The sequence below is a fragment of the Pogonomyrmex barbatus genome, unplaced genomic scaffold (assembly GCF_055798465.1).
Source record: "Pogonomyrmex barbatus isolate J1 unplaced genomic scaffold, ASM5579846v1 scaffold12, whole genome shotgun sequence".
Taxonomy (NCBI): Eukaryota; Metazoa; Arthropoda; class Insecta; order Hymenoptera; family Formicidae; genus Pogonomyrmex; species Pogonomyrmex barbatus.
The window spans coordinates 4,020,735-4,048,035 of record NW_028297108.1 but is presented as its reverse complement, the minus strand read 5'-3'; the positions used below and the strand labels follow the sequence as shown (position 1 = coordinate 4,048,035).

Genomic DNA, 27,301 nt, shown 5'->3' with positions numbered 1-27,301 from the left:
GAATAAAGGGAAAATTCTACTCTTAATCTATTTAGCTATGCAAATATTGGTTTCTATCTCTTTCTTTTCAATAGTATCTTGTAAATAGAAAAAAATATAGATATAAATATACGATTATATCTATACGAATATATCGATCGTGTTAATATTCAATTAATCTATTCACCTTAATGCAATAAATATTTGAAACTCCTATAACCTCGTGAGACTCTCTCAAGAATAGGAAAAGACACGTTGTTTCGCAACGACGTATATTTAACTGAGAATTCGCGTATATATTTCCGGAATTACGACCGCATCGCTAAATTACGGTCAGAGTTAACGGGAACACCCTCGTTACAGTTGCGGGGCGCATTAGGTTACATAGATTTGCGTAAAGGACGCAATATGGTTTGAGCCGATGTCGCTCTCCACGCCGGAGAAACAAGCCATAGCTATGGCATACCGATACCGCATGAACGTAACCCCATGTCAGTTCGTTAGATGCGGATATCTGCCATCGTGTTGATGCACGTCTACACGCGCACGAATACATATTTATCGTTTCATGAATACAAATATGTACGGCTAAAGGAACGGATGCGTAGGTGGAGCGCGATGGAGAGGTCAGAACATCAGGTTGTCTTTGACGGACGGATTTTAATTATCGAAATAAAGAGGAAGGAGGAAGAAGAGGTGCGAAAGTATTCGTGAAGGAGTTTCTTGAAAAATTCTCCCATAAATAGTGCCCCGCGTCTGCACGCTACGTGAGATTTCGAGCAACGGCTAAAAGTACCGGAATTAATAAATTTTTCGTGCAGTTCTACTCGCACGCAATGCTTCCTCTATACATTATACAGATAGATAGAAATTAGATTCGAAAAATAATTCCGACGTTACTGACGTAGATATAAAGTATTACGTCATAAAATTCTATCTCATTTTTTTTTTTATGTTTGTCATACAGTGTCATACAATTTAACAGGTTCGCGTCATGATCGACGAGTTACGTAATCCACAGCATTCACAGCGAATTAAATATGTATAAGAAGTAAAAATATTTAAAAAATGGTAAATCGACCAATTATTGAAATTCTAGCCGCAATAACGTCATATCGCGCGTTCTGGATAAAAATGTACGCTCGCCTGATTGGAATTTATCACGGTGCACTTTGGCCAAATGAAAAATGAAATGAAAATTGATCGTACTGAATTCCCCGCAGATTGAACTCGTGAACCGGATCGGCATACGTTCTTCAAATTTTCACATTTTTAACTTCATGGGGGAAAAAAAAATTTCACACGTTACGGGCGTTTACATTGTTCAGTTTCAATTTGAATTTAGCAATTACGTTGCATAACGAAGATGGATTCACGCAATAATATAATAATAACGGTTATATAAACGTTAAAAAAAAGAGAGGAAAAAAAAAAAGAGCGAGCTTCGATAGCGGAAATCGCGCTAGACGAAAGAAGAGGAAGAAGAAGAGACGTATGTATATATAAGCGGGATAGAATACAAGGCGACAGGATCGAACGAGAATAAACGTAAAACGTTCCTGCAACGATATTAATTAACGGAAGTAATCGGGAGCCTCTATCACCAGTGAGAGTCGCTTGTTTCCGCGGTTGATAATTGCGTTCGTGAGATTTCACCGCACCAACTAACACGCGGATGGCCGGACGGACGGACGGATAAATGGATGGCTGGATGGATAGATGGATGGATAGGGTCGAGGTACCGTACAGGGAGGACTCGTTGGAGAACGGAGGTGGGTGGGTAACCCAGGCTCGCGCGGTAGATGGGAGACGAACTTAGTTCGTAGAAGCCGGATATGTGACGCCGCTTCCGCTCGCAAGCTGAACTCGGTCATGTAGTGAATCCATTCGTGCCCCCAGATATAACGCTCTTCGGTCGCGCTCTCCGGATTAATTCGGATTTCCGTTTTTCTGTAATTATACGGGTTTATAAGTACAAAATTTCGCAGTTCCGAAATTATCCGCGGACAACCGTGAGACGGGGAGTGCGAGGGGGAAACTCGGTAAACTGGCGATTCGCGTGAACCATCAGGCCCACGGTCAAAATGGAAAATTGCTCTTTCGCCGACATTAATCTTCGTTTGGATCGACGCACGCGGCACACGCAAGCCGCAATCCGGTACCACATGATCCTAGGAGGACTGCTATCGGGACGGTCGTTCGGAAACGTAATTCTCTCCTCGGGCATCCGGTTTCCCTTCGCGCTCACCTTCCTCGCCAATCGTCTCCTTTCGCGCTGCCACTCTCATTTTCCTCGCGGAGAATTGCCATTATGCTTATACTTACGAGAAGGTTTATAGCCCCGTCTCGATCGGGCGCATCGATGAGGCGGACGAGGTTAAAGAAGAACGATGGAAAGTCATTTCGGCTTTCACCCTCTCACTCTTCGACCACACTTTATCCGCATCCCTCGCCCGTCTCCGCTCTGCGAGTCTATATACCACCCTCTCATTCTTCAGCATACGTAGCCGTTCCAATGTATGTACGTTCGGAATACGTGTCTTGGAAGTAGAGAACGTGGAACTCCATTACACGAGTGGCGAACGAGTTTCTTCGACTCAATCTCGCGTCTTTGCGCTTACGAGGCGACGGAATCTCTAACGACGCCGGTATCAGGGATTAAAGGTGCCGGATATTAGCATACCAAGTAGCAAAACGTACTTCCTTTTACTAACTTCCAAGAAGACGACGAGAAGGCATGTGAAGGGGATCGTTTTGTCGGCGAATAGCTTTTTACGCCCGTTATCGTTCCAGGATTTCGCGGCGTCATCCACCGGGCCATCGACGTCGAACGGATATAAATTTTATGACGCACCCCGGCCATGATCAAATTTAATAGCACACCCGGCTGGATCGTCGGGGGTAGACCCGAGCGTGCGGAGATACGATCGAGAATAATGTCAGCCGGCCAATCTCTTGAGAAACTCGCTTTTTCGTTATCGCGTCGATTTTCAAATCGCACTTATGGCTTATTTAAAGGCAAATCCTTTACGTAACGCGTAAGATATCCGAATGTCTCTTTCAATTAATCCTTGATTACAAAATCTTCAGTTAAGAGGAGACTCCCTTAGAAGCTACAATAAAAAAAAAAAAAAAAAATAAAAATAAACAGCAAAATACACAAGTAAAACGATGTATCACGATTATTACAATCGCAAGAAACATATTTCCCGAAAATTTATAGGCCATCACAAGTTGCCGAATTGCTTGTGTACAATTGCCGTGAAACGGACAAGGAGTAGTATCCCTAAGGCATGCCGGAGTGTTGGACGTGGTTGCCAAGTGGTAACGTCCCTCTCGCCTCTGCGAAACCTCCGGTAAATTCCTACGTCGCTTGTATTGCGAACTTTGCCTCGGCAAATAGCGCGCGCGAGAGCCCCTTTTACGGCTAAAGTCCGGTAAAGTGCATCGCGACTTCGACAGCGAATGGCGAGTCGTGCGCAACCGAGATATCCGGTAAACAAGTTCCGCGTCCATCCCGAACTTAAACGGCTAGAAAGACCCTGGCAGCCTCGGTTTATGAAAGATCCGTGCGCCGACGGTGGCGTAAGCGAGCCGTAAGAAAACGCGGACGTATCCTCGGGAGAGATTTCGCCAGATGACGCCTGTCGTATCGATCACCGGGGAGATTTTATTTTCGATCGCGTCCTTATTCGCCCGGCAGAACTGGCCCGCCCGTTGTCCGCCGATAAATCAATTCGCCCGACCGAAATCACAGATTCCCTTCGATAGCGACGGGAGGTTGAACTCTGCGCGGTCTGAATTTATCTTCGCCGAGGAAATATTCGTTTTACAAACGCATATTTCGATAAGTCTCAAATATGTAAAAAGAATGGAAATAAAAATATAGAGATCTTTTTATAGCACACTTGCGGCAAATGCCAATTCCTACGTACGTAATACGAGTGTGTAAAATATAAGATACATGTTGGCAATAAATGTCTGTACTAATGAGTACGCTCAAGCGTACTCATGATCATGAGTGAATATTCGAGTGGACGATTGCCGAATGACATGCGACACTTCTCTCTCTCTCTTTCTTTCTCTCTCTCTCTCTCTCTCTCTCTCTCTCTCTCTCTCTCTCTCTCTCTCTCTCTCTCTCTCTCTCTCTCTGACATTGTTCACCGTATAGAGATTTAGCTTCGACGGCGAAGAACGAGTCTGTTTGCGTGCGGACAGACTCAATCGACGAATGAACGGAGGTAGATGCGATGGTGTAGCGCGATGGGTGGTGTGCTTGGACGCGCTGCGAATTCAACCGAGATAGGTATAGGTACACACATCCGTCTCCCTCTCGTGGATTTACATACGGGGAAAGGGTTGCCAGATTCTAGAACGTTTTTCATCTCCCGCCGCCAAATGGTGAGCTCGTGCCTGCCTCGACATTTACGACCGGGTCAAATCCAACCAATCCCACCCCTCCTCCCATCCTTCGGATACTTCGTGAGAAAATGCCGATGAGCGAAGGATGAGCGAAATAATCGTCTACGAGGGAAAAAGGAGGGAGAAGTGAAATTCCGATCTGATAATTGTCACGGTGCAGAAAAATATAGGGGATACTTAGTGCACGAACACAAATGCGATTTATGGTAACCACGGCAGGAAGAGTTGCATTCAATTATTGTGGCTGGCTTCGTATGCGCGTATAATGAGCGCGCAACAACTTCAGAGGATGGAGAAAAAAGAGAAGGGAAGAAAAAGAGGCGGACGGAACAGAACAGCAACCGTGACTGTGAGGCAAGTTTTCAGACTACCGGCAAAGAGCGAAATAGAAGCGGCGCATTAGTGAAAAAGAACGAGGCGATTGCTTTGAAGAAGCCCGGGCTAAAAAAAAAAGCGGGAACAACCTATTCGGTGAGAGGCAGGGAATGTGGCGGCGGCGGATATTCTGGAAGAGACTTACGGAGCGTCAGTTATTTCCTCGTTGGTCGGATTCAGGGGCGGATTCCGTTGAACTCGTGGGAGGAGAAGAAGGCAAGACAGCGGGTCGAGAATGTAATAGCGACTGAGAAAGAGATAAAGAAAGAAGAGAGAGAGAGAGAGAGAGAGAGGGGGTTGCGTTGAAAGAAAAAGAAGCGAAGGAGAAAGCAAGAAAGAAAAGAAAGAGAAGAATAGCACGAAACTTCCAGCAGTCCCGCCATTTCGTAGTGCTATCAAAAGCTAGTTTACAAATGCTACCGGCAACAACGACGATATACTTCTACGTTCTCGTTTCGAGTATCTGCAGTGCGCGCGGGCGCGAGCGCGCGCGCGTGCATGCAACCGGCATTTAGTGAGCGCCGTGACCATTTTACCTCTACGAGTTCTCACGGCAGGTAACCCACCCCCACTGGCTAAGAAAACGCTCCGAAACGACTCGAACGAATGAAGAGGATACCCTGTTTTTAAATACTCGGCAATTAGAACCTTCTCTAATGGCCAAGAATCACCGACTCGCATTCATTGCCGTTATAACCCTCCTTCCCTAAGGAAAATATACATTTTCATTCCTCGACCTTTTCCCCTCGATTATACCGGCGGATGTAGTCATTGTTACGCCAGTTCTCTCGCGCATGTTAATTACGTTGCTGACTTTGTGTAGGAAAATCAATGTCATTTGATGAAAAAAAAAAAAAGAAGAAAAAAATATGAAAATTATCAGAGGAACCGTGAAAGGTACGTGATGATAACATTCGGTTTGAGCGTTTATAATTCATGTCGAGCACTTAACTTAAAGTTAGGTATTCAACGTGACTAATGTGATACTTTGATCTGAAGCGTGCATTCTCAAACGCACGACTCGTCTAAATGAACTTCGTCGTACGTTATGCACCGGCTCGCAATAGCTCGACATGGAAAGCGAGAGAGAACATAAAGTTGCAACCGTCTGTTCTAATGTTTATCAGACGCCGTGGGGAAATGCGGTGTTAGTCCCAATCCCCCAAAGCAGACAATAATTAATAATAGTCCCCCTAGCGATGGATTGTTCAGCTTTTGCGTTGGACCGTTGTTATTTCAACTTAGCACGTACACCACGCAATTTCTCATTGAATAACATTTATGATAGACAATGCAAAATTGAAGAATTGATAAAACATCTATTGACTTCTCATTGAGACTCTGGAAATATAGACGGAAATATAGTCATACACGGAGAGAACAGTTCTGCTGGCAAATCTAAAAAATTTGGCTAGGTATAGATCTGAAAATAATTTAGAAATATCAAAATTATTATGTAGAATGCTAAAAAATGACAATAATATTGCAAACATTTTTTATCTTCTAGCAATTTGAACGTTGTCCATAATAATTTTAAAGATTCAATAAAATTATTGTCAGCAAAATTGTTTTTTTCCCATGTATAACAGAAAATTCGTAGAAAAAATACGAATTGAGCAATGTTATCGAAAAATTCTCGATAATGGAAAAGATTTTTAAACTAGAAACTGATAATTAAGCGAAATTACAACAAATAAATCACGATAAATCACGAGATAAACGTTTAAAGGATTAGTTTTCGGAACGAAATAATCGTTTCGACTATTTTAACGTTAATGGCCTCATTACACGTTACGGGAACAAGTTTATAGACGAGCCGTCGTAGCCGATTTCGCAAGTTATCGAAGTAACGTCGAAGGTAAAATCGCAGATAGCAATGGTGCCCTTAATAAGGGCGAACACCGAAATCCGCTTAAAAGTGACAGAAATTGAAACGGCCATGAAACCGAGCACGTGATAGTTTCATTTCGGCGGACTATCGCTGTGCAGTACACACCGCGACAGGCTGTGTATGTACGCTCGTGTATAATCCTCTTAGGTTAATTGCTAGGAAGAACGACTCGCGGCGCTTTTCGAATTGGATTCGAGAGCGTGTGCGGTTAGTCCCGGGTCCGGAACCGAAAAGTTTCCAATTCCATGTCGAAAAGTCCGCGGCATGGCCTGGCGTGGTGTGGCGTGGCATGGCGTGGCGCGATGGTGCCTTACGTGGCTGTTCGAACACGACCATGAAACCAGTAATCTACTTTAGCCATGCGAAAGCTCACGCTTTTCTTGGTACGCTCGGTATTGGATGTGGCGTTCTCGCAGCGTACCTGATAACCAGCCGTATCGACCGTTCCGGAGGGGAGGAAAAGTTCAAATGATCAAACGAAGGAAGATGCGAGACGTATAAAAGATGCTTTCCGAAAGATTACCGTGGGGCTCGTGGAAAGAAGCAATGGCCGCGAAATAAAGAGAAAGAGAACAGGGAGCGGGAGGGGAAAGCGAATCGCATACAATGGGGGGCGAAACGGGTGGGTGAATCGTCTCCATTTACCTCGAGGTTGTACGAGCGCATAAATTGGCGTAATTTCTCGTGCCGGTTCCGACCGGTCTTCCATCCTTTCTAATCGCGCCGGGCGCCGTAGCCGCCGTGGTTTCTGTTGTAATAACAGCCGGGAGGCACGTCCGCTAGCGAAGGAGCTCTTCAGCGTTTTCTCATAAAGCGCCGGTTAGATTGCTGGTCGTGCGGGGGTGCTCGCGCGCGCTGGGTTGCCACCGAATAAGGGAAGGAGGGAGTGTGTTGGTATAGGTCTCTGCGAATAAAAGACCGATGCGGAAAGAGAGAGAGAGAGAGAGAGAGAGAGAGAGAGAGAGAGAGAGAGAGAGAGAGAGAGAGAGAGAGAGAGAGAGAGAGACGTGGACGTGCGAGGAGGTGGCGACGGAGAGGTCGTGGTAGCGCAAAGAGAGTCGGTGGTCGTCGGTCGATGTAACCTTCGGCACGCGATCCGCCATACATCGTCGAGTGGCGTGCCGACGTGAAATCCTGCCGCTCTCGCCGTTAGCATAGTACGCCGCTTGGTTACACATTGACGACGCCTGAGTGCTCACGTGTACGACCGAGACGCCGAGCGCACGCAGAGTACGTAAAGTCGAAACCGTCGCGCCTCGTTTCGGGAGGATGTCAATTATGAAATGGCCCTCTTCATCAACGGCGCCGGATGCACACGGACAGCGGAAAAATCAATGACGACCTCGTCACCGTCGTCGCCTAATGAGTCTTCGATGTGGAATCAATCGGCAAACGTCTCCAACGGATATGCTAGCAGGTACGCCGGGATCGAAGCGGCAGGGAGCTCTCGGCAGCTCGACGGAAGATCGAGGGTAAGTTCAGGAACCTACTTCTCGCGGTACTTGTTAATTGGACTCACTCCGCTTGGCAGGTGCGGAACCTAACGTCAAGATGCTTTCGTTGCCGCAGTTACCGATACCGAAATGCGCTAATGTTTATCGATCGCCGCGCGTCCAGGACTGGCGTCTACGGTCTAAATGGGGTCGATTAATTGAATTGATTACTAATTCGCTTACATCGTATCGGTATCTTGTCAACCTTTTATGCAATAAAATCAGTTTGTCGGCGCTGAAACTGATCGACGAGACCGGCTATGAAAAAATTGCAGCAAGAAAGGAAATGTAATAAAAGTATAATTAGTAAATGTATAAAAGTACTGGAATGATTCACAGGGATAATTATAAAAGGCTGTCGAGGCAATCAAGTTGTGTAACGACTTCATTCTGCTACCAATGTTGGTAGTTCATTAACTCTAATTTAACTTTCTTATATTTACACATTTTGCATGCGCAAAATAAAATTAAGTAGTTATTATGAAAAGTTTATCTATCGTTGACGTATAGTTATATTAGAGAACGTAATAGAAGGCGTGGATAATATTCTTCAAAAATTTCATGCTTCGCCGGCGTATATTTCCGAGTCAATTTATGACACTGCTGCCTGTCATCATTATCGTCCGGATTTCACGTTCCGATTTAACGTCGTATAGACGACGAATCGGCAGTCCGACCGTCGAATTTGTTACCGGCTCCGGTCCGGGGTGGCATGGCGCATCTAATAGAAGATCTCATAAAACGCGCATCGCGGATGAATTATTATACATATGTGATTCGGAGAGGGGAACGAGCTCGGCATGAGTAACGGCCGTATAAATCGTAACGCGAGCGCGCGCGACATGCCCGGAAAACAATAAAATCTATATTTTAATCTGCGCCAGAACGTCCTCGCGACCCACGTCAAAAGAATCCCGCCGCCGTGAGATTGGTGGCGGAGGAGAAAGAAGAAGAGGAGGAGAAAGAGGAGGAGGAGGTGGAGGAGAAAGAGGAGAGACGCGAGAAGAAGCGAGGGGGTTGGAAGTGGCCGTTTGTCACGCTACGGAGGTACGAGCGACACACGAGGGACACAAAATGAAGAAAAAAAAGTAATGCGTGCCGACCGCATATGCAACGACTCTATGAATAAATAGACTCGGAGTTCTCACAGCGGAATAATTAATATTAAGAAATCCTAATTACTCTTTCCTTCTTCCAGTCGCTTTTGTCCATACCTATGTCAACCGGACTAAATTCATTTCTTCTCGTGAAACGACTCAATCACGAGAGCTATTTTACTAACTGGCTTTTGCAGATCGCGCTGGAAAAATTCTATCGCTCGCAATTCTATCGCTTTCATTATTATTATTACATGTTTTCGGTACAGAAAAATTAATTATCTAAATGCAAGTGGAATTAGCGAAGAGAAGTCGTAGTTGTAATTGGTAGAAGATGTCTTTATAATGTTCCAGGAAGAGTGGAGCGCTACTCTCACGGCTTCGCCGTTGTCATCGATCGAATCACCGTCATTATCCGCCGTCACGTTTCACCAATTAAACGGGAGAGGATTACATCATCCTTCGGCAAAACGACACAAGTTCCTGGTGGACCGTTCCGACTGCTCTCCTCCCCGACGAAAGACGATAGACTCCGATCGTTATAGGTTTAACAATGAATCGTTGAAAGCGGAACTTACGGGAGAAAGAAACGGGGAACGCGATCGTAAGGACGACGTTGGATTTAATTGGATCAATAGACTTCGGTCGAGCGTATCATGAATACAAACCGCGCGCGGAGGACTCTGGCTTTTGCAATGAACACGATCGATATACTATGTATACATCGCACTCCACCGCCGCATTCGAGAGCGTTTGTTCGCCACTTCTTTTTCCCTTCATTGAATAAAATAGCGTCGTTCATGCCGTGGAGGATAACGAAAACCAATTGATAACTGTCTATATGGTATTTGACGTCTTACTTCGTGCATCGTTTTGCGTGGTTTTTCATTCGAGAGAAAAACAATAGATATCCGATCGATCCGCGCGATCACATATTCCGTACCATTCTTCAAAATAAAACAAATTCGGGAAACGTTCGTTAGGTTGTACTACACCTCTAGCCTCTTTTTCTACAAAAAGAGAAGTGAATAATCTAAAAAAAAAATTAATGAAATGTGGTGAACTGATTTAAAAAGACCATTAGAATCTGTCAACCGCATCGCGTCTGATTATTTCCATCGTAGATCTGATTCTGCGAGCGCGCGACAGCTTAATACACAGCCGGAGAGAGATTAGTTTATGGGTGCATTTGTGAGAGAGGTATGAGTAATACGCAACTACGTAGCGACAGCGGTGCGAGCAGTTTACATTATAACTATCCGTACTAGTCTGTCTTATTCTCTGCCATGCTTCGCCATCGCCTTCTCCTCCTCCTCCTCCTCCTCCTCCTCGGATAGCTTCGCGGTAGCTCAAAGACCCCCCTGTAACGGGTCTTACACTCGGATCAACCGCATGCTCCACACACGTCCTTGTGCCTGCGGTAACGTCGGTCTACACACGGACGGCACGTAAGGAAACAGGAACCGCAATTTACTGCTTTAAACGGAACCCAGTATTATCTAGGTAGCATTATGATTATGCGCCTCCGATGAAAGGGACGTGCCGTGCAGACACGACGATGCCTCTCGCCTATATACTTACGGGGGTATCATCGTGTTCGCGCGGAACGGGAGGAAGGAAACGCACGAAAGGGATACGTTTTCATAGGGGACCCCCTGAAGACGCCCCGGGGAGCGAAATCTCAGAGTAAACGCTTCCTACTTGAAACGCGTGAGGAACGACGCGAGTGCACGAGCGATAGGGATTGATTTCGCGGCAATTTAGCTACGAAAACCGAGGGAGGGCTCTTAACTGTTTAATTTGGTCTCGGGTAACGCTCGAAAAGTCGAGTGCTGGAAGACAAGGACCGATTCCCTCGAGTGCATCCCGTTCGAGTGTCTTCTCCGGATCGCGTTCAATTCAACCTTCGACCGCTCGAGACGATTTTGGAACGGAGAATGGAGGTCCCTATTTCTCTCGTCGTCGAGAAAATAACATCTCATTTTGCACATCGTTATCGATGCCGATGTGTCGAGACACGGACATGTGTTACGACACGCGATAACGATCAGCGGAGTCGCGGATTCGTTTATCTTGTGCGCGCCTCTGTTTACTTTCGAGATCCTCCGGAGAATTAATTTCCAGCTTTATTCCGCGAGGTGCGACGAAATCTCACGGTTCCCTACAAAACTGCAATTAGTTCCAGTACGTGACTCGTCGTCGTCGGCGCGCCCGTAGCCTCCGTCTCTCGCACACGGAAACGCTGAATCAAGTTTCGCGCGGGCGAGTTAAGTTAGCACTTAATTCGCCGAGTTTCGAGCCTGCGAAACTTCTAGCTGAGACTAGGAGCGAGGAAGATTCCGGAGAGAGGGAAAGACACGTACGGGATGAGCCAGCCGGAGTAAGCGACGACAAAGTACTATGGAAAGAATCTTGTGATTCTTGAAACGAAAGATTTTCGAGAGACGTTTCATTTTAATATGCAAATTGTATGTGACATGGATGAAGAGAGAAAATGCAAATATATTTTTTACTCCCCAATTTTTTCTTATTAATAAACTTAATTTCTTATAACTTACTTTCTTCTACGTTCTTTACTTTTCAAAAAATTAAAAAAATATATTTCAGATTTTAATAAAAATTCTGTTAAAATCAAGTAATTGAAAAAAAAAGAGATATTAAACAAAAATAATTATTAAATAAATATACGATTCTATCTGCGGTCGCAAAGTGCTCAAGTAAAGTCGAGTAAACGGGCACAGACCTAATTAATGATAACAGTAGATATCGGGGAGATAGCTGTAGGTAGCACCCTGGCTGAGTTCTTTTATCGTCGGAAAGGTGGAAATAGCGCGCTTTCGACCCCGGGCTCGTCCAGACAAAAGGAAAAAAAAATGCATTGTTAAAGCTCGCGATAAACCTCCTCGGTAGGAAAGAATGGTAGGAATGGGCGGAACGGACCTGAGACAATGTAGATCGGTTGTTAAGATATGGGCAAGGGAGGGTCGGTCCATTGGACGTGGAGGGAAACATCGAAACGCGGGGGTCAAAGTAGTGGAAACGAAATCGTAAGGGTCAGCCACGCGCAAAAGCCAGGATGAAAATCAGGCGGCGTAACTTTCCTCGGAGTAAATTTCTTTTGCCGCAAAGTCCGCGTGGATAAACCAAAGTTTTATGGACGAGTTGTCGAAGAATTCCAGAATACAATAAGCCCCCACTGTGGAACTCGCGTGGACAACGCGAACTCGAATCCGCCCGGCATTTCGAAATATTTCCGGCTTTGCGGCTCTCCTCCCGAATACAATCGCGAGAAGGGACGGAGAAAATGTGACAAAGCCGCCGCTTAGAATAGCCCAACCCGAGCTTTCATTGACGCTCGCGTGTTCCATCACTTCTCCCCGATTAAATATAACCGTCAGTGAAGGAGGGAGGTGTCTCTATTCCGATAGCGTTGACCCGTGGAGGTCAGCATGGAAGAAATGTCAACGTCGGACACACAGAATGCGCATTCCGCAAGTGCAAGCGCGCGTGCAACGATAACGACGCCGGGAGTTCTCCGTGCGATGCTTTTCAGAGAAAGATTGCGGGAAATGCGATCGCGAAACTCTTTAAAAGGGGCGTCGACGTAAAAATAGTATCTGCGGTGGGCGCGTAAAGCAAACCGCGCGAGAGCGGCGGGCCGTGAAGCGCGGATAACCGAAGCTCTCTTTGAATGATCATTCTCGGCGGATGCGCTTTTAAGCTCTGCGACTCGAGCCGTACGTTTCCGCGGAACGAGCACATGGATTTCACGGCGAACCTTGGTTTATTTAGGACCTCGATACGGATCCTCGGGGAATCGCATTACGCGAGGCACGTCCGAATGCAAAAAGAAGGCACGAATTAATTTTTACGTAAGTGATACAGATTGTATTTCCAGAAAATGTATTTTTCAAACGAGAATTTATTAAACTTTACGTGCGTCAAAAACTCCACGGGCTACACCTGTACATACATATTCGTTCTTTTTCAGAGTTCGTTATTATTTCCCCGCTGCAAAATAGACTGTATCACGTTGCTCATTACGGCATAATTTTTTACTCGCTCGTGAGAATATTTACAAAACACGTTGTATTTATCGGAGAACCTGCATGAAAATGATATAATATTCGTAGAGATATAATATTTGTAGAGTTAAGAGTACATATAACAAGACATTCTCAAATATAGACATTTTTGCTGCTTTTGTATCACGTATTTATAAAACGTGAGTTTATTAAAGATGCGCAGTGCATTCTTTCCGCGTCGACTTCTCATTCAACAATACATTCCTTTTTCTCTTCAATTAGCAGTTTTTCCCGTATTTTTCACATTTTTTTATAACTCACGGCAGAAAATTTAAGATATTTCCTACGTATTATATGACGAAAATAATATGAAAACAAAATGTGTTCGTAGAGTTTTCTTTCTGCATCAAATTTAAATAACGATCGCTCATTCTTCGGATATAGCGCAAACTATAATTTTAATACCGATGTGTATGTACCCTCTCGTTTTCCCCTGTGATTCACGGACACTCGTTCTTATTACACGCAAATGCCCTTTGGCAGTTCATACATAAGAATTTAATAAGAAGGAATAAAGCATGGCGATCAAAGGCAACGCACGCAGTTATGAAATTTGAAGCTTTCAAAAATCTCAAAATTATAGAGGATAATAAATTCCAGACAAACATCTATTTAATATTATTTTGTTATAAACAGAACATATATAAAATATATATATATATATATATATATATATATATATAATGTAATATCTTTCAAATAGTACGTAATAACATTAATTAGACGTGTGATAGGGTTGTTTCTTATACTCTACTTTTCTTTCAACGTAATACGCTACTGGAAGATTGAAAAACTTGATTGAATAAATCATCGACACTACGGAATATAGAAAAATATTCCGTAGTCATAATGCCAGGATACCGCGGATAAAGTTTCAAATAGCACGGCACGCTATTTCATGCGCCATTGCGACGAATCGCGGATTCTATTCCATCCACATATTGCTTGCCATATAAGTTGCCATATAAGAACGGAGAACCTCATGTCACGACGGAAAAGAAGTATTTGCGGAGGTGATCCGACATTGCGACATACGGCGCGGAGTACACGCGTTGTATGTATGTACGTTCAAACTTTGTTCACTGGAGAACGTAGCCGAGGATCGAGAGGGCGAGAAGAGAGAGAGAGAGAGAGACACCCGTGCGAAAAATAGTTGACGCAAAATTGAAAGTGTGGAACGCGAAACACGCACGATCGGCGCGGTCGCTGCTATTGGCGGGAGAGATGTTCCGAATGGAAAAATCGCAGGGAAGATAGAGAGGAAATGAGAAGAGGTACATCGGATGGCGGTGCAGGAGCCGCGGGGAGAATTCGATCGGGACTTTCGCATTTTATGCAAACGCGAGCGGAAACCCCACTTGTAGCCGTCGATTTTTCAAAGGACCATCCCGTGCACGCGTTACACCCTCGTCTGCATACCCTCATATCCACGCACGCGCGCACACGCACGCGCGTAAATCGATGCCGATCGATCGCGAAAAAGCTCGGGGAGCCCGCGTCCTTCTTCTCGGGATGTCGATCGCGCTTCACATTCCGCCGCTGGTTATCTGTACTTATATTGGGAAACTTTATTCCCGTATTTTTTCGCGGGAGTGAGATACAGCTGACGTTATTGACGCTACCGATTCAAGTGCGCCGAGGTAAACCGATCCCTGAGATAGAAGAACGCAATCGGCCTGATGCCTGATGAAATATATTTATTCGCGAGTTTGTTATTCGATCGCGATTGCCTCGTTTGAACTTCGCACGCCGACGAAGAGGAGGAATGCCGAGCGTGTAACACCACGGCGATTTCGTTCTACCGACATGCAGCAAGCCGTGTGCAATTCTATCGGTTAATTCGGGTTTCAAGAGCCGACGAGCCTCGCGCGTGGTAAATAGAATGGTCGTCATTGCGCTTCGGTCAACCGAAGCGATCGATTTCTTTTTTTTTTTTTTTTTCGGTAATGACTGCGTCGCTCTCGCCACTTCTTTTTTTTTCGTGGCGAGCGAAGAGTTGCACGCATACCGAAAAGGTCAGGTAGTACACGGACGATCGCGTTAGAATAGTGCGAGCGGTTGGTAGAGCAGGTGGTGGCATTTTTATTGAGGAAATTACCGCGATATTATTCCGGCCGGTAAGGAGGTACGGTTATTACGACGGTTATTGCAAATTATAGTGCCACTATGTGGAACGTCGACGCTCTCTCAAGCTGGGCGTTATATTCGCAGTTTCTCTCTCTCTCTCTCTCTCTCTCTCTCTCTCTCTCTTCTCTGCCATTCTCTAAAACTTTTTGTAATAATAATCGATAAGTAATCTACTATAATCGTACCAGTTAATGGCCAGATTCAAAACGTACAGCTATGTGATATCACGGCTGAGTTCGCGACTCCGGCAACTTCATCGCTAATGGGAACTTAATAAAATAGTCGCTCTTTTTCTCACCCTACGACACGGCCGGACGATCAGCATAGACTAGCCGCGCAGCGTTTCGTTTTTCAAATGGCTACATCGGCCTCGCATTAGAGAGCTGTCAAGCGTGCGCCCGTTGCAAGCTCGATCGGTTGCATGGCACGTGAATAGGGAAATAGCTTCACACAAGGGCTTTCGCTAAAAATGTTTCACGCCCGCCCGCCCACGCGATATCCATCGTTTGATATTGTTTATGAATGACCCTTTTTCATCCCGCTGCAGCGCCGATCCAATCAAGCAATCGTTTGATGCGCTTGTCAAAGATGATCTCGTGTGGATTTTTAGAGAATTGTTCGCGCCTATTACCGATGATTGCCTAATAGTACAAAGCGATTTCGATATTACGCATAAAACGAGAAGAAAGATGCGATTCTCGTTGCAGTTCCGTTATTATTTTGAGAAATGTTCAGGCTTCTCATATCAAATTGTATATATTCTAGACGCTACCAATGACTAAATAAAAGCACTCAACGATTCCACGTATCTCCGTTTATGAGACACAAAGCGTGTAGCGCTTGATGTGACTTTTCGGACTTTTTATTTCCTCGCTCTTTCATCGTCTCCTTTCAGGACGATAATATTTCCCCGGTCTTACCCTCGAAAAATGGCGGAATCTCGCGAAAGGCAGCGATCCATCATAAATTTAATATTCGAAATTTCACGAATGTTCCGCGCGCTTTGGGGGCCATTCGTTTCCGACAGCGATATAAATCTGTCCGATAATGTACTAGGAAATGCAGTTAGTGAAGCCGAAAGTCACATAGCTTTCGCGGATACGTGGTTTACCGGTAAAAACGCGGAGAAAAACGCGAAAATAATAGGCTGCGTCCACATTCGCGTATAAAAATGGCGAGATTACATTTTGTTCATATTTTGTATTTTGCGCGAGCAGTATAAATATATCGTATTTTTGATATTTTACTCGCTCACTCGTCTCTCTCTCTCTCTCTCTCTCTCTCTCTCTCTCTCTCTCTCTCTTCCCTTTGTCTCTTCTTCTGTGTACCGCGCGAAAACGCCGTTATAACGACGACAAAGCAAAGTTACGAACGAAATGAATAATCGCATGGAGCATTTAATAAATCAAAACGTCAAGATAGGAATTGTTCGGTGATTCGTGCGCGCAGATTAGCCGTAATTTTGGGAGCGAGAGACCGGCGCGCGTGTTTTCCGCCCGACGCGCGCGCTCGCGCGCCCGCGACTCCACGTAAGTAGATTATGCATTCGTTCTGCGAATGTTATTATCCTTTGATTAGGCGCCTCGCTGCAAACCAATCTCGCACAATTCGTAGAAATACAGACAGCACAGTTCGCAAAGCACAGTCCGCGATGCCCGTGCCCGTAAATATTTTCGCGATCGTTACCGCGGTGATGCCCGTATTTTGTAACGTTCCGGTGACCCGACGTGAAACGCACGGATGGAGACGCGGGCGTTTATCCGCGTTCCCAGCAATTCGAATTCGTGCAGTAGTAAATTCGGCCGACGTCCATGTTAACCGCGTGTAACGCGTGTCTTTTACAAAAGCGAGTGAAGGACAGCGCAAATTTTACGAAAAGCGAATTTTTATCTTCATACTTCGCCATTCACGGATATTCTTCAATTTTTGAAAAGCTGCATAAAACTTTCGAAAGATGATCATATTGTGTATAATTCCTGTCCTGTAAATTAATAAAATCCTGAAATGCACGATTTAACAGCTTCAGCATAAAAAAATACAATTTTAAAGAATAAATAATATCTATCTATCTATCTATCTGTATGTATATATATATAGATATCATTTATTCTTTGAAAAAAAAAAATTATATATATATATATATATATATATATAAAAATTAAAAGAGATAAAAATGCTAGTATATCACAATAATCACGACAAAATTTTTGGTATTAAAATAAAGATTTCCGATTTTTCTGCGGATGAGTGATACAACAGCTATTATTGAATCCTTTTGCTGTTTCTCTATACCGGATATTTCATACATTCTATATTCGACGATACGTATTCACGTTCGTTGAAAATGCAATTTTACTGAAAATTTTAAAACGCACATTTTTGAATACTTCTATTCTAAAATTTAAAAAATCCAAATAATAGAAAAACAAAGATATACTAAATATTTTTTTTAGAATGATACACACCAGGGAATTTCTGCGCGTATCATGGTAAAGTCTCATATTAATAATGGAATAAAAAAAAAAGATGATACACACGAGGATGGTGATTTAAAAAGCGGCGTTGGACTCGCGCGAGCGGCTAAAAGGTCTTGAAGCTAAAGGCTCGCGGCTTGATTCACACAGAATGGTTAATTATATTAACTAACTTTTGCGGCAGTGCTCTCTGCAACGTCACCCCTAATCCGAGACAGCGGTTTGTCTGCTTTCTGCAACGAAATGAGAAACTCCTAGCCGCAGTCGCGCGACGCTGCAACTCTCGGTCTAGCAATTAACACGAGCGATTTTTTCGCATTACGCGTGGGTAATTATCATCTGCATTTCAATGCATGGCATTAAACGCGGCCACAGTCGATGCATCAACGCGAGCGAAAAGTTTGCTCGATTAATTAACGCTGAATGCGATGGCGGGCATCGTCCGCTATATTATTCGACGCCAGCGGTATTATCGTGCTCTATAGTGTATATAAATATCGTTTGCTAGTAGAGGGAGAGTAAATTTCAAGGCTTTTGAGGTCAAAGCCACCAGAGCGCAGAACATGCATTTGATATTAACAATCTTTATTTAACCATTCGTATTTAATTATTTAATTCATACTCATTTTAATTCCCGTTAATAGTTGTTATTTAAGTTATCACGTTTATCCGCAATAAAGATTAATAAAACAGGCAGCTATATTAATTCTTATTTGTCTTGAGAGAGAGAGAGAGAGAGAGAGAGAGAGAGAGAGAGAGAGAGAGAGAGAGAGTGCGTGTGTGTGTGTACGTGCGCACACGTGTCAAACGCGTGTATTCTCTTGTAATTAAAATTTTCGGAGGTGAAAACCAGGCATGCAACAACCCACTGTCCCAGGCTGTGTTAAACACCGTAAAAGTTGGTTCAATCGTGTGAGTTTGCCGCCGCAAAACGACAGAATCAGTTTAGTCCGCAAACGAAGCTCCGTCGGCCGCGGCGGCTAATCCGAGATCCGCAAGTAAGTTCACGCCGGGGGTGTAAACCCGAGAATGTTGCGGCTAAGCAACGGCGCCGCCACCCTCTGTACGATGCCTTGCGGCTTTAGGGGGCGTGGGTCTCCCACAGGAGGTTTATCTCGACGACATTCGTTCGATATCGTAAAAGCCTTGGACCGAGGGGAGAGGGAGGGATGCTGTGACAGGACAGAAGAAGATTCAGGATCGAGCATGGTGGAGGAAAGGTGGAGGGACCGCGAGAAAGAAAGAGAGAGAGAGAGAGAGAGAGAGAGAGAGAGAGAGAGAGAGAATAGATAGAATCAACGAGTGCAACCCCCACGCACCCCCGATGAAGATCGTTCGAAAGAGCTCCCACAAAATGAACGCTGTAAACTTTTTTACTTTATCATCCGGCCCCACTCTGCGAGCTACCTCGGCGTGCTTGCACACGTTGCACGCAAGTACGTGAATACGTAAGCCCGAAGCACGCGAGCTCGCGAGTGTGTACGTATGCGATCGAAGTAACCCAGACAGGACCCTTGTTTCCAGGCCGACGTCGCGCGGCTCCCTTTGGAGTAGACCGGCCGTAAGTAAGCGGCGCCTACATTTTTCGCCTTCTTTCGTATCGTGCGGCTAATTAAATACATCGTACCGAGATACCGGCGAGATCTGCCTCTGAAAGCGAGCCTCTTTCCGCGCGCACAATCATTGTGATTTTCGCAGAGAGGCACCGGGAGGGAGTGCACCAGCTGTCGAGAAAGAGCTGTAAAAGAGCACGGAGATCAGTCGATTTCGGCTTTCCAAATTGCCCGTTGCGTTGCGAGTTCGGTGGTGTGGAAAGCGTCGGATAAGGGCGGCGATAGCCGACGCACAGGGCGCTCTGTTTTCCCGTAGGAAAACACATTTATTCCATATGTACAAAGGAAAGAGAGAAGGGAGAGGGAGAGAGAGGGAGAGGAGTACGAAATGGCGGAAACAAAAAACGGCAAACTGGCAACGAAATGCATCGGTACAATTGCACGCGCAAGCGGCTGTCACTCGTCATTACGCATCGCATTCGATTTTTTAACCATGTTTTTTCCTCGCGTTGTTCTTTGACCGTGTCTGTACCGGGCCCTTTGAAAAGTTCCGACATCTATTCTGTCAATTACTGATAAAAACGACGACAGGTTGGCGCGGCGCGAGCGACAGATCAGTACCGAAACCCCAGAGTTGCGGGATTGCGAGAATGTAAATTATCACGTCTGGCCGCACGATAAATAACGCGCGACCTCGCCGAACCCAAAAATGCGACGGTCATTTTGCGATTGGTCTAAAACGAGAAAAAAAAAAAAAAAAAAAGAAAGGGCGGATGATCCCGACGAGGAGTAGGAGGCAGGCAACCTGCGCGTTATCCGACTAACTGCGAAAATCCGTTGAACGCCTCTACACGTCTCGTTTGTGTAAAGTGATACGATTCTTTTTTCCTCGCGCGCACGCGCCATGCATTCCCTACCCCCGTTTCATTGAATGCCGTGACGTTTGAGAAATTTCTTCCTTTACATCGAAATACTTTTGAAAGTCGCCCTCGATATCACGCGTGGTATCCCGCCCCTCCGACGCATGATTCCTCCGGTTATCTCAATCGTAATGGCGGTGTATTATGACGACGGGTCTAACCAGATTCGCCCAGAAATATGATTACGGTAGAAACGAGTTTTTCTTCGCTTGACATGCCGATGAAATATGATCGCGGCAACCGACGTACGTAGGGGAAGGCAGAGAGGGGAGCGGAGGAGAGGGTGAAATGGGGTGGGGACGTACGAGATGTAGGTTATACCTATACTAAGCGCCATCGTTCAGCGTGCATAATGTATCATAAAACGCGCGGCGAGATTATTTTTCGGAAAACAACGGCCGTTTCTATCGCGTTCGGTTAGGAAAAACGAGATATTTAGTAGTCGTAGACTGTCTATACGCGTTTGCTACACAAAATAAAGTATCACGTTTATGATATAAATCTTTCTCTTATTACATCGAATTAAATATGCGACGTTTTTGGCTTTTATTCCATTTTACAAATAAGTGTATGATTATTCCCAATGTTTTTTCATATAGATTTTTCAAACGTCATTTTCTTACATTATTTCTAGCATCTAAAAAATTTACTAAATGTTTTGTCGATATCGAGATTGAAATTTTTTTTTTTTTTTAATGAAGTACAATTGAGAATCGAGAGGCAAAAACTAAAAGGTACTCGCTTTTCATGATGAGAAGGCTTAAATCCGGAATTTCACGTTGAGCTTTCCTCGAAATAGGATTGCTGTAAGCGAGTTCATTTGAAAATTTGCAGGACTATTTTCTGGATGTTGCCGAGGCAGCTACCGAGGCTCGATGTTCTCTTTATGGCGTCGAAAAATCTATTTACCGTTTGCCTCGCTCGCTTTTGGTTGTCGTGCTGAGGGCGAGCCGTGGAGAATCCATTTTGCAGCGTGACGTAGAAAAGGGACGTTGACGTACCGCGCGACCGAGAACGATAACGGAAGAGAGAACGAGAGAACAAAGACGAGAGAGAGAGAGAGAGAGAGAGAGAGAGAGAGAGAGAGAGAGAGAGAGAACGAAAAGAAGAGGAGGACGCGAAAGAGCGGGCTGCCGTGCGTCTGCTCTGTAGATGCGTGCAATGTATGCGTGCGTGCGTGCGTGTGCGCGTGCGGGATGTGTGTGTGATGTGTGCATTACAAAAGGTACTGGCGCATAACACCATATGAAACGCGCTACGCCGAGCCAGAAGTGACGTGTGATTTGGAAATATTCGCCGGCTACGTCATCGCGAATTACCGGGCGAATCCTGCTGTTAACCGGGCCACCACCGAGTGACATTTTTCGCAACGTTCACGCGTAGCAAAGTCGGATGCCTGTAACATGCACTCGTGTGTACGAGACTGATCCGAAATACTGAGAAAACGCGAGCGATTCTCCGACAGCGAAAGGGATGAAGAGAGAGAAAATAAATGAAGAAAGACGTAATCTTGATAGAGAGCCACGTTCGCGTCCTCTTAGCTCGTGAGGAAGGCGCTCCTTTCCCACCCCACGAAGACGTCACCGCACGGACAGGCAAGCCTCCGAGGAAATCTTCGCAGTCGACCCGAGCTGTTTCCTTTTCCTCGAGTTAGACGGGACGAACGGGACGTATCTGCATTAATTATGGATTCCACCCATCCTATTGGTATCGTGCGGACCCTCCCCGCGCTTCGACTATCTCTCTTTCACGTTCCTCTACTTCCGCGAGACTTCCCTCCCCCTTTTTTTGTCATTCCCTTTCCGCCATCGTCGACGCGAGGAGAGGAGTGCCAATTTTCTGTACTCAATCCGCCGACCGATGGAAGGAGATCGGCGTTGCGCGAATTAAAAAAAAAAAAAAGAAAAGAGGGGGAGAGAAAGACAAAAAAATTCCCGCGGATTTCCCCTGCGTGTTACCTGAATGCGGTCGGCGGTGCACGGCGGCTGTCGAGTAGAATTGCGGAAAACGGAGCTATTGAATTCAAATCGGCATCTCCGCTGGGGAAAATGATTCGTTCCACGCTGATCGTGGTTAACTCGTCACTCGTTACTAATGGAACGCTAGTTCCGCTACGTTGCAGGCAGTGCTTCGTTTTTCTGAAAGAGAACCGATATTTCGAGTCGACTTTCCGCAATCGATAACTCGATCATCGGTCGAGCGTTTTTGCCGGGGAACTTTTAAAAAGCGGCGGTAGTCGCACTGACCTTTCAATTATATCTACTTACCGTTGCCACATTGACCCGACAACAGGCATGTTTTATATATCGCGCTGATATGACATTATCGTTCCCCATCGCTGAAACTCGCAAAGCATTCAAATCCGGCGAGAGCTTTCCAACAGCCGAATTAGGATTACGTCGCGACGTAATTAATTGACTGAAATGCCGGGGATGTATCATCGTCATTACGGAGTCAGCGTAAAGCTCGCCGGATTACCGACTGCGGCGACAGATTACCGCGTAATGATCGCACGACTAGCATTGCTTCCGATCATCCGAGCCTGGATATACGTTTGTTAAGGTCGCGCGACGACAAGGAACGATACCATGGTGTTCGTGTCGAGCTGCGAGCCTTTACAATACGCGCGAAGCGGGCTCGCGCGAAACGTCGCCTCGAGTCAGGTCGAGTTTAACGGTCTTAGAGTCACTGTAAGGTCACACTCCGATCTGCCAGATCAAGCTTGGTATCGGCGACCTCTGGCCACTTCTTCCGAAGTGTAAAAGTCCGAAGCGAATCGCACGCAACACGCGAACGATTAACGTATTTTCGTCGGAAGATCGCAGGCGCTCGATAACGCGCGTATGCCAGACTTTCGACGAGTCGTTCGCGAGTAGTTTAATCGCGAGCGAGGTTGTCAGCCTCGCCGAGGCGACGCTGACACATGTTCGCGGTACGACACGCACGCAATTCAACGCGATGCGTGCGCTCGTCATTTAGCCGCCGAGTGCCGCTCCCCCGTGTGCGCTCGTGTGCGAGGCACGTGTTATTACCCGACTCTTCGAGAGGAGCCAGCTAAGCTCTTTTTGAGCTCGACTATAGGGAGCGGCAGTCACGCCGGCGGCGTTTTCTTTCATCGTATTCGACACCCGCGACGCGGGTTTCAGTAGTCCGTCCTCCTTTTCCCGCTTCCGCGAGCATCCTTGGAACGCGGGTATTACATGTCGAAGAGGAGAACGTTACGCACGCGCTTTTGGTCCTTCTCCTCATCTTTTTCCGCACACAAACCGTATAACGGCGGAGTCTTTCTGCACTTGCGTGAGCGCGTCCAACGAAATTGCTACGACCACGGCTAATTTCGCGATACGATGGCGCGCACAAAGAGATCGAGTTGTTTTACCGTAGAATCATCACGGCGCGTTCGCGTTCGCGTTTCGCGAGAGAGTGGCCGCAAAAAATTTTAATTTTTATAAGTATCGCGATATACGATAAAACTTTTTTTATCACGCGTCATCGATCGAAAGCGATACGAGTGACAGCGACGGCATCGTAGCTAATAAGTAAACCGTAATAAATTACGAGGATCCAGGGCGTTTCGTTCGTGCGGAGGGATTATCTCGTCGCGTTTAAATAACGCGGCGTACGCTCGAGCGGACGAGCATATCGGTGCTTTCGATCTAGTTTTGCGCGCGCGACGCATGCGACTCGACTCTCTTTTATACGCGCGATCGAACGCGAGATACGCGCGTGGAAAAGTGGCTCGTCGCGCTCGGCTCTCGTAGATTTCGAGAGTCCTAGGAGGAGTGCACACACACACCCGCGGTTTTTGTCTTGTTCCGCGGTCATTGTCCTCGCGCACGAAAGTGCGTCCATCGCGGTGCGAGGAACTGTCCGTCAAGAGTTTACAATAACACTAACCGTGGATTTTGTTTTACTCACCGGTATTCTGCGCGATAATCGGGTCAATCGCCAGCAACACGACGAGGAAGATAGGAGTCATATTGACCACCTTCTTTCCCGTCTTCCCTCGATCACCCGTGATCACTGCACACTTAACACCACCGTCGCAGCGTGTCACCTATGAAAAGATAAACCACCTTCGTCATAAACATACCACCTTCATCACTGTGGGGGAGAGGGCAAACAGAGGCAGGACGACGAAAGATGACACGTCCCCGTCTTCCTGACGAAGAGGTTGTCGCAGGCGTGGCGCCGTAGAGTAAATTTCGACGATATTCCTTCTCCCTGGTCGCACACACAGGCGCCGCGCGGTGAGAAGCCTCCTCGGGAAAGGGAAAAATTGGACACGTTGTATTCTCGAGCAGTACGACGCGAGCGGCAGCGCTGAGATTAGCGCGCGCTAATCGCGGAATAGTTTTCAGCAGGGAAATAAGCGTAACGAGGTTTGAGCTACGCGTAAAAAAATACTTGTCGTTTCTAATACGTTTACGGTATGACTGTACAAAACGACGGAAGGATGCGAGAGTGCCTATTCAGTGGCTATCGAGGAAAAGTATCGACACACGCCATTTACCACTTTCTCTCTATTTCTCTCCGCTCCTCTCTCTCTCTCTTTCTCTATCTCTCGCGCGCGCACAGTAAAATATTACGCGAATATATCGAAAAGCGGTCGGTGTAGGCAGTCGTCGGCATCGACATTAAGGAAGAAAGAAGCGCGCGTTTTCCTCTGAGCCGGTCGCTGACATCGCAATAATGGCCGCGAACGTTGTGCCACTTTGTCGCAGCGATCCGCATACGTTCTCTCTCTCGCGCGAGCGGGAACTATTTACATTCTTCCGGCGTCCGCTCGTGTTCGCTCTTGCCGATTTAATGGAAGGATCAATTTTGGAAAAGGCGTCACTTCTGGACTGGCCTCCGAAAGACGGACGTCTCGATGTATTTCCCAGGAGGTAGAAGGCTACTTCTCTCTGAAGGCTACTTCTCCGTTTTGTTCGCGAGTTCTTTCTTTTTCTTCCGTTTCTGCCGAGTCACCTCCGCTCGTCCGTCCTCGTGTCTTCGTTTTCTCCGCTCTCGACGCCGATAACGACAGCCACTAATAAGCTACACACGACGTTCGATAATTCAGAGATCCTCGCTTCGACGATGCGAACGATTATCTGCCGCCTTGTCCGACTCTCCTCTACCGTTCTGTTGATTTTCAAAAATCCCACATTCTTGACTGTGGGCTCTATCTCGTTGCAATTATCTTGACTCTTTCTTCCTGTGATTCCACGACCATCCCATATTTTTTGCGCGTTCCACGCTCCAAGCCGAGAGCCCTCACGACAAAGCTTCCGCTGAGCTTTGCCGCGCGAGACGTTGACCCTGGACCTGGTGCTGGCCACGGTTCCGGCTCGCGTTACATCCTCCAGGTAACTGATTGCAATTGTTCCTCTCTGCTTTTACACGGCTTCCACCAAGCGAATAGACTTTTCATTTTCCACCCGCTGCTTCTGATCTTTTTCTTTTGATTCTTTGAAGAAAGTATATGATGTAACTTCTTTAACGCTGAAAATGGAGAACTGCTTGCTGGATGAAACCGATGCACTCCGACGCAGTCCTTTTCACGGTGGAACAATGGCGAGGTGTTGCAAAACGTAGGACGTTCTCTTCGATTTTTCGCCAAGAAAATGCGAACGTTCTGTTTTAACGATCGAACGGAGCCCAGCGAAGAGTCGGGCAGAAAAATCTTGCGAGAAAGAAACAAGACGACAAGAGTTACGATTAATAGTGGCTCGCGTGATGATATTTGTACGGCAGTTATATAGAGCTCGGTTCGTTGCACTCGCGACTACGAGCTCCTTCGAATCTTGTTTCGTGCTACCATCCTCGCCGCACGCGACGTTACGTTCTCACCATCCGATCGCTGTAGGTATATTTTCCACGGTGTTTTCCGCTGCATTTGTATATCTTCCGGAGTGATTCTCGTAGCGCCACTCTCTTGTCTTCGGCGTCGCTGTGCCTGACGTCGACGTAGACTTAATTCAGTTTCTCGAATTCGCGAACGTTCGCGTCCCCGACTATCCTTCCCACTCTTGTCATTCGACTTTTCGGGTCGAAATACACCACGTAAATTTTTAACAACGATAGATCTCTCGGCAGCTACCCCTACGCATTTCGGTGTCTGCCTGTCTCTCTACACGGCGTGAAATACTCTAAATAATGCCGTGTACGTTCCTCGTGCAAAATCAAGAAGATCCGTCGTGGCAGAAGTTTCACGTTTTCGAGTATCACAGGAAGGATTCAGGGTGAACGCGAGTCTCGAAATTTCTCTCTATTCGCGTATTCGCGACTCAATTATAAATTACTCCGGCGAACGTATGAGATCCCGCGTTAAGGGTAGTTTTCTGAACGCGCGCTGCGGCCTGACTGACTCACCCCCATGCCCCCCGACGACACCCCCTACCCTGCTCGTCCACCACCGACATTCCTGACGCAGGCGCGCCGTCCCTCTCGGCCTAGATCGCCGTATGTACATGTACGAATTCGCGCCAGACCAGATTTTACGACGATCGGGAGATGCTCTTGGTTCTTCTTTCTCTTGTTTTTCCTCTTTCCTTACTGGACTAAAGTCGAGAGTTACGAGCGGGTTTATGCATTCCAAGACATCGAGGCATAGCCCACGGAAGAACCTGTTGGCCTTGGATGCTTTTCAATAGCCTCCGCGCAATGCTTTTGTTAAAAAAGTGTTTTGTCCCATCTATTAACATTCTTGTTAATAATCAGAGAAAATAATTTTTCTTCGCCAAAATTCGTGCGTCATAGCAACAGCTTCCGAGAGTGTGCTTCTCTAAATTAATCATAAATCATCACGTTAGTAGCACTGTTACGCGCACGGCAGAGAGAGAGAGAGAGAGAGAGAGAGAGAGAGAGAGAGAGAGAGAGAAGCGAGGAATGCGGGAGTGA

The 27,301-nt window shown here is 46.1% G+C and overlaps 1 protein-coding gene across 9 annotated transcripts in view; it reads right to left on the bottom strand.

Annotated features, from left to right (window-relative positions):
* The window catches only part of Lar (tyrosine-protein phosphatase Lar), a 382,209-nt gene that overhangs the window by 192,318 nt on the left and 162,590 nt on the right, over window positions 1-27,301 (bottom strand). For all 9 annotated transcript variants that reach the window (XM_089071364.1, XM_089071370.1, XM_089071368.1 and 6 more), the window contains one exon: window positions 24,335-24,473. In XM_089071364.1, coding sequence (XP_088927490.1) covers window positions 24,335-24,395 — 61 coding nt within the window. In that variant the 5' untranslated portion in view covers window positions 24,396-24,473. The remainder of the gene's footprint in view (window positions 1-24,334; window positions 24,474-27,301) is intronic.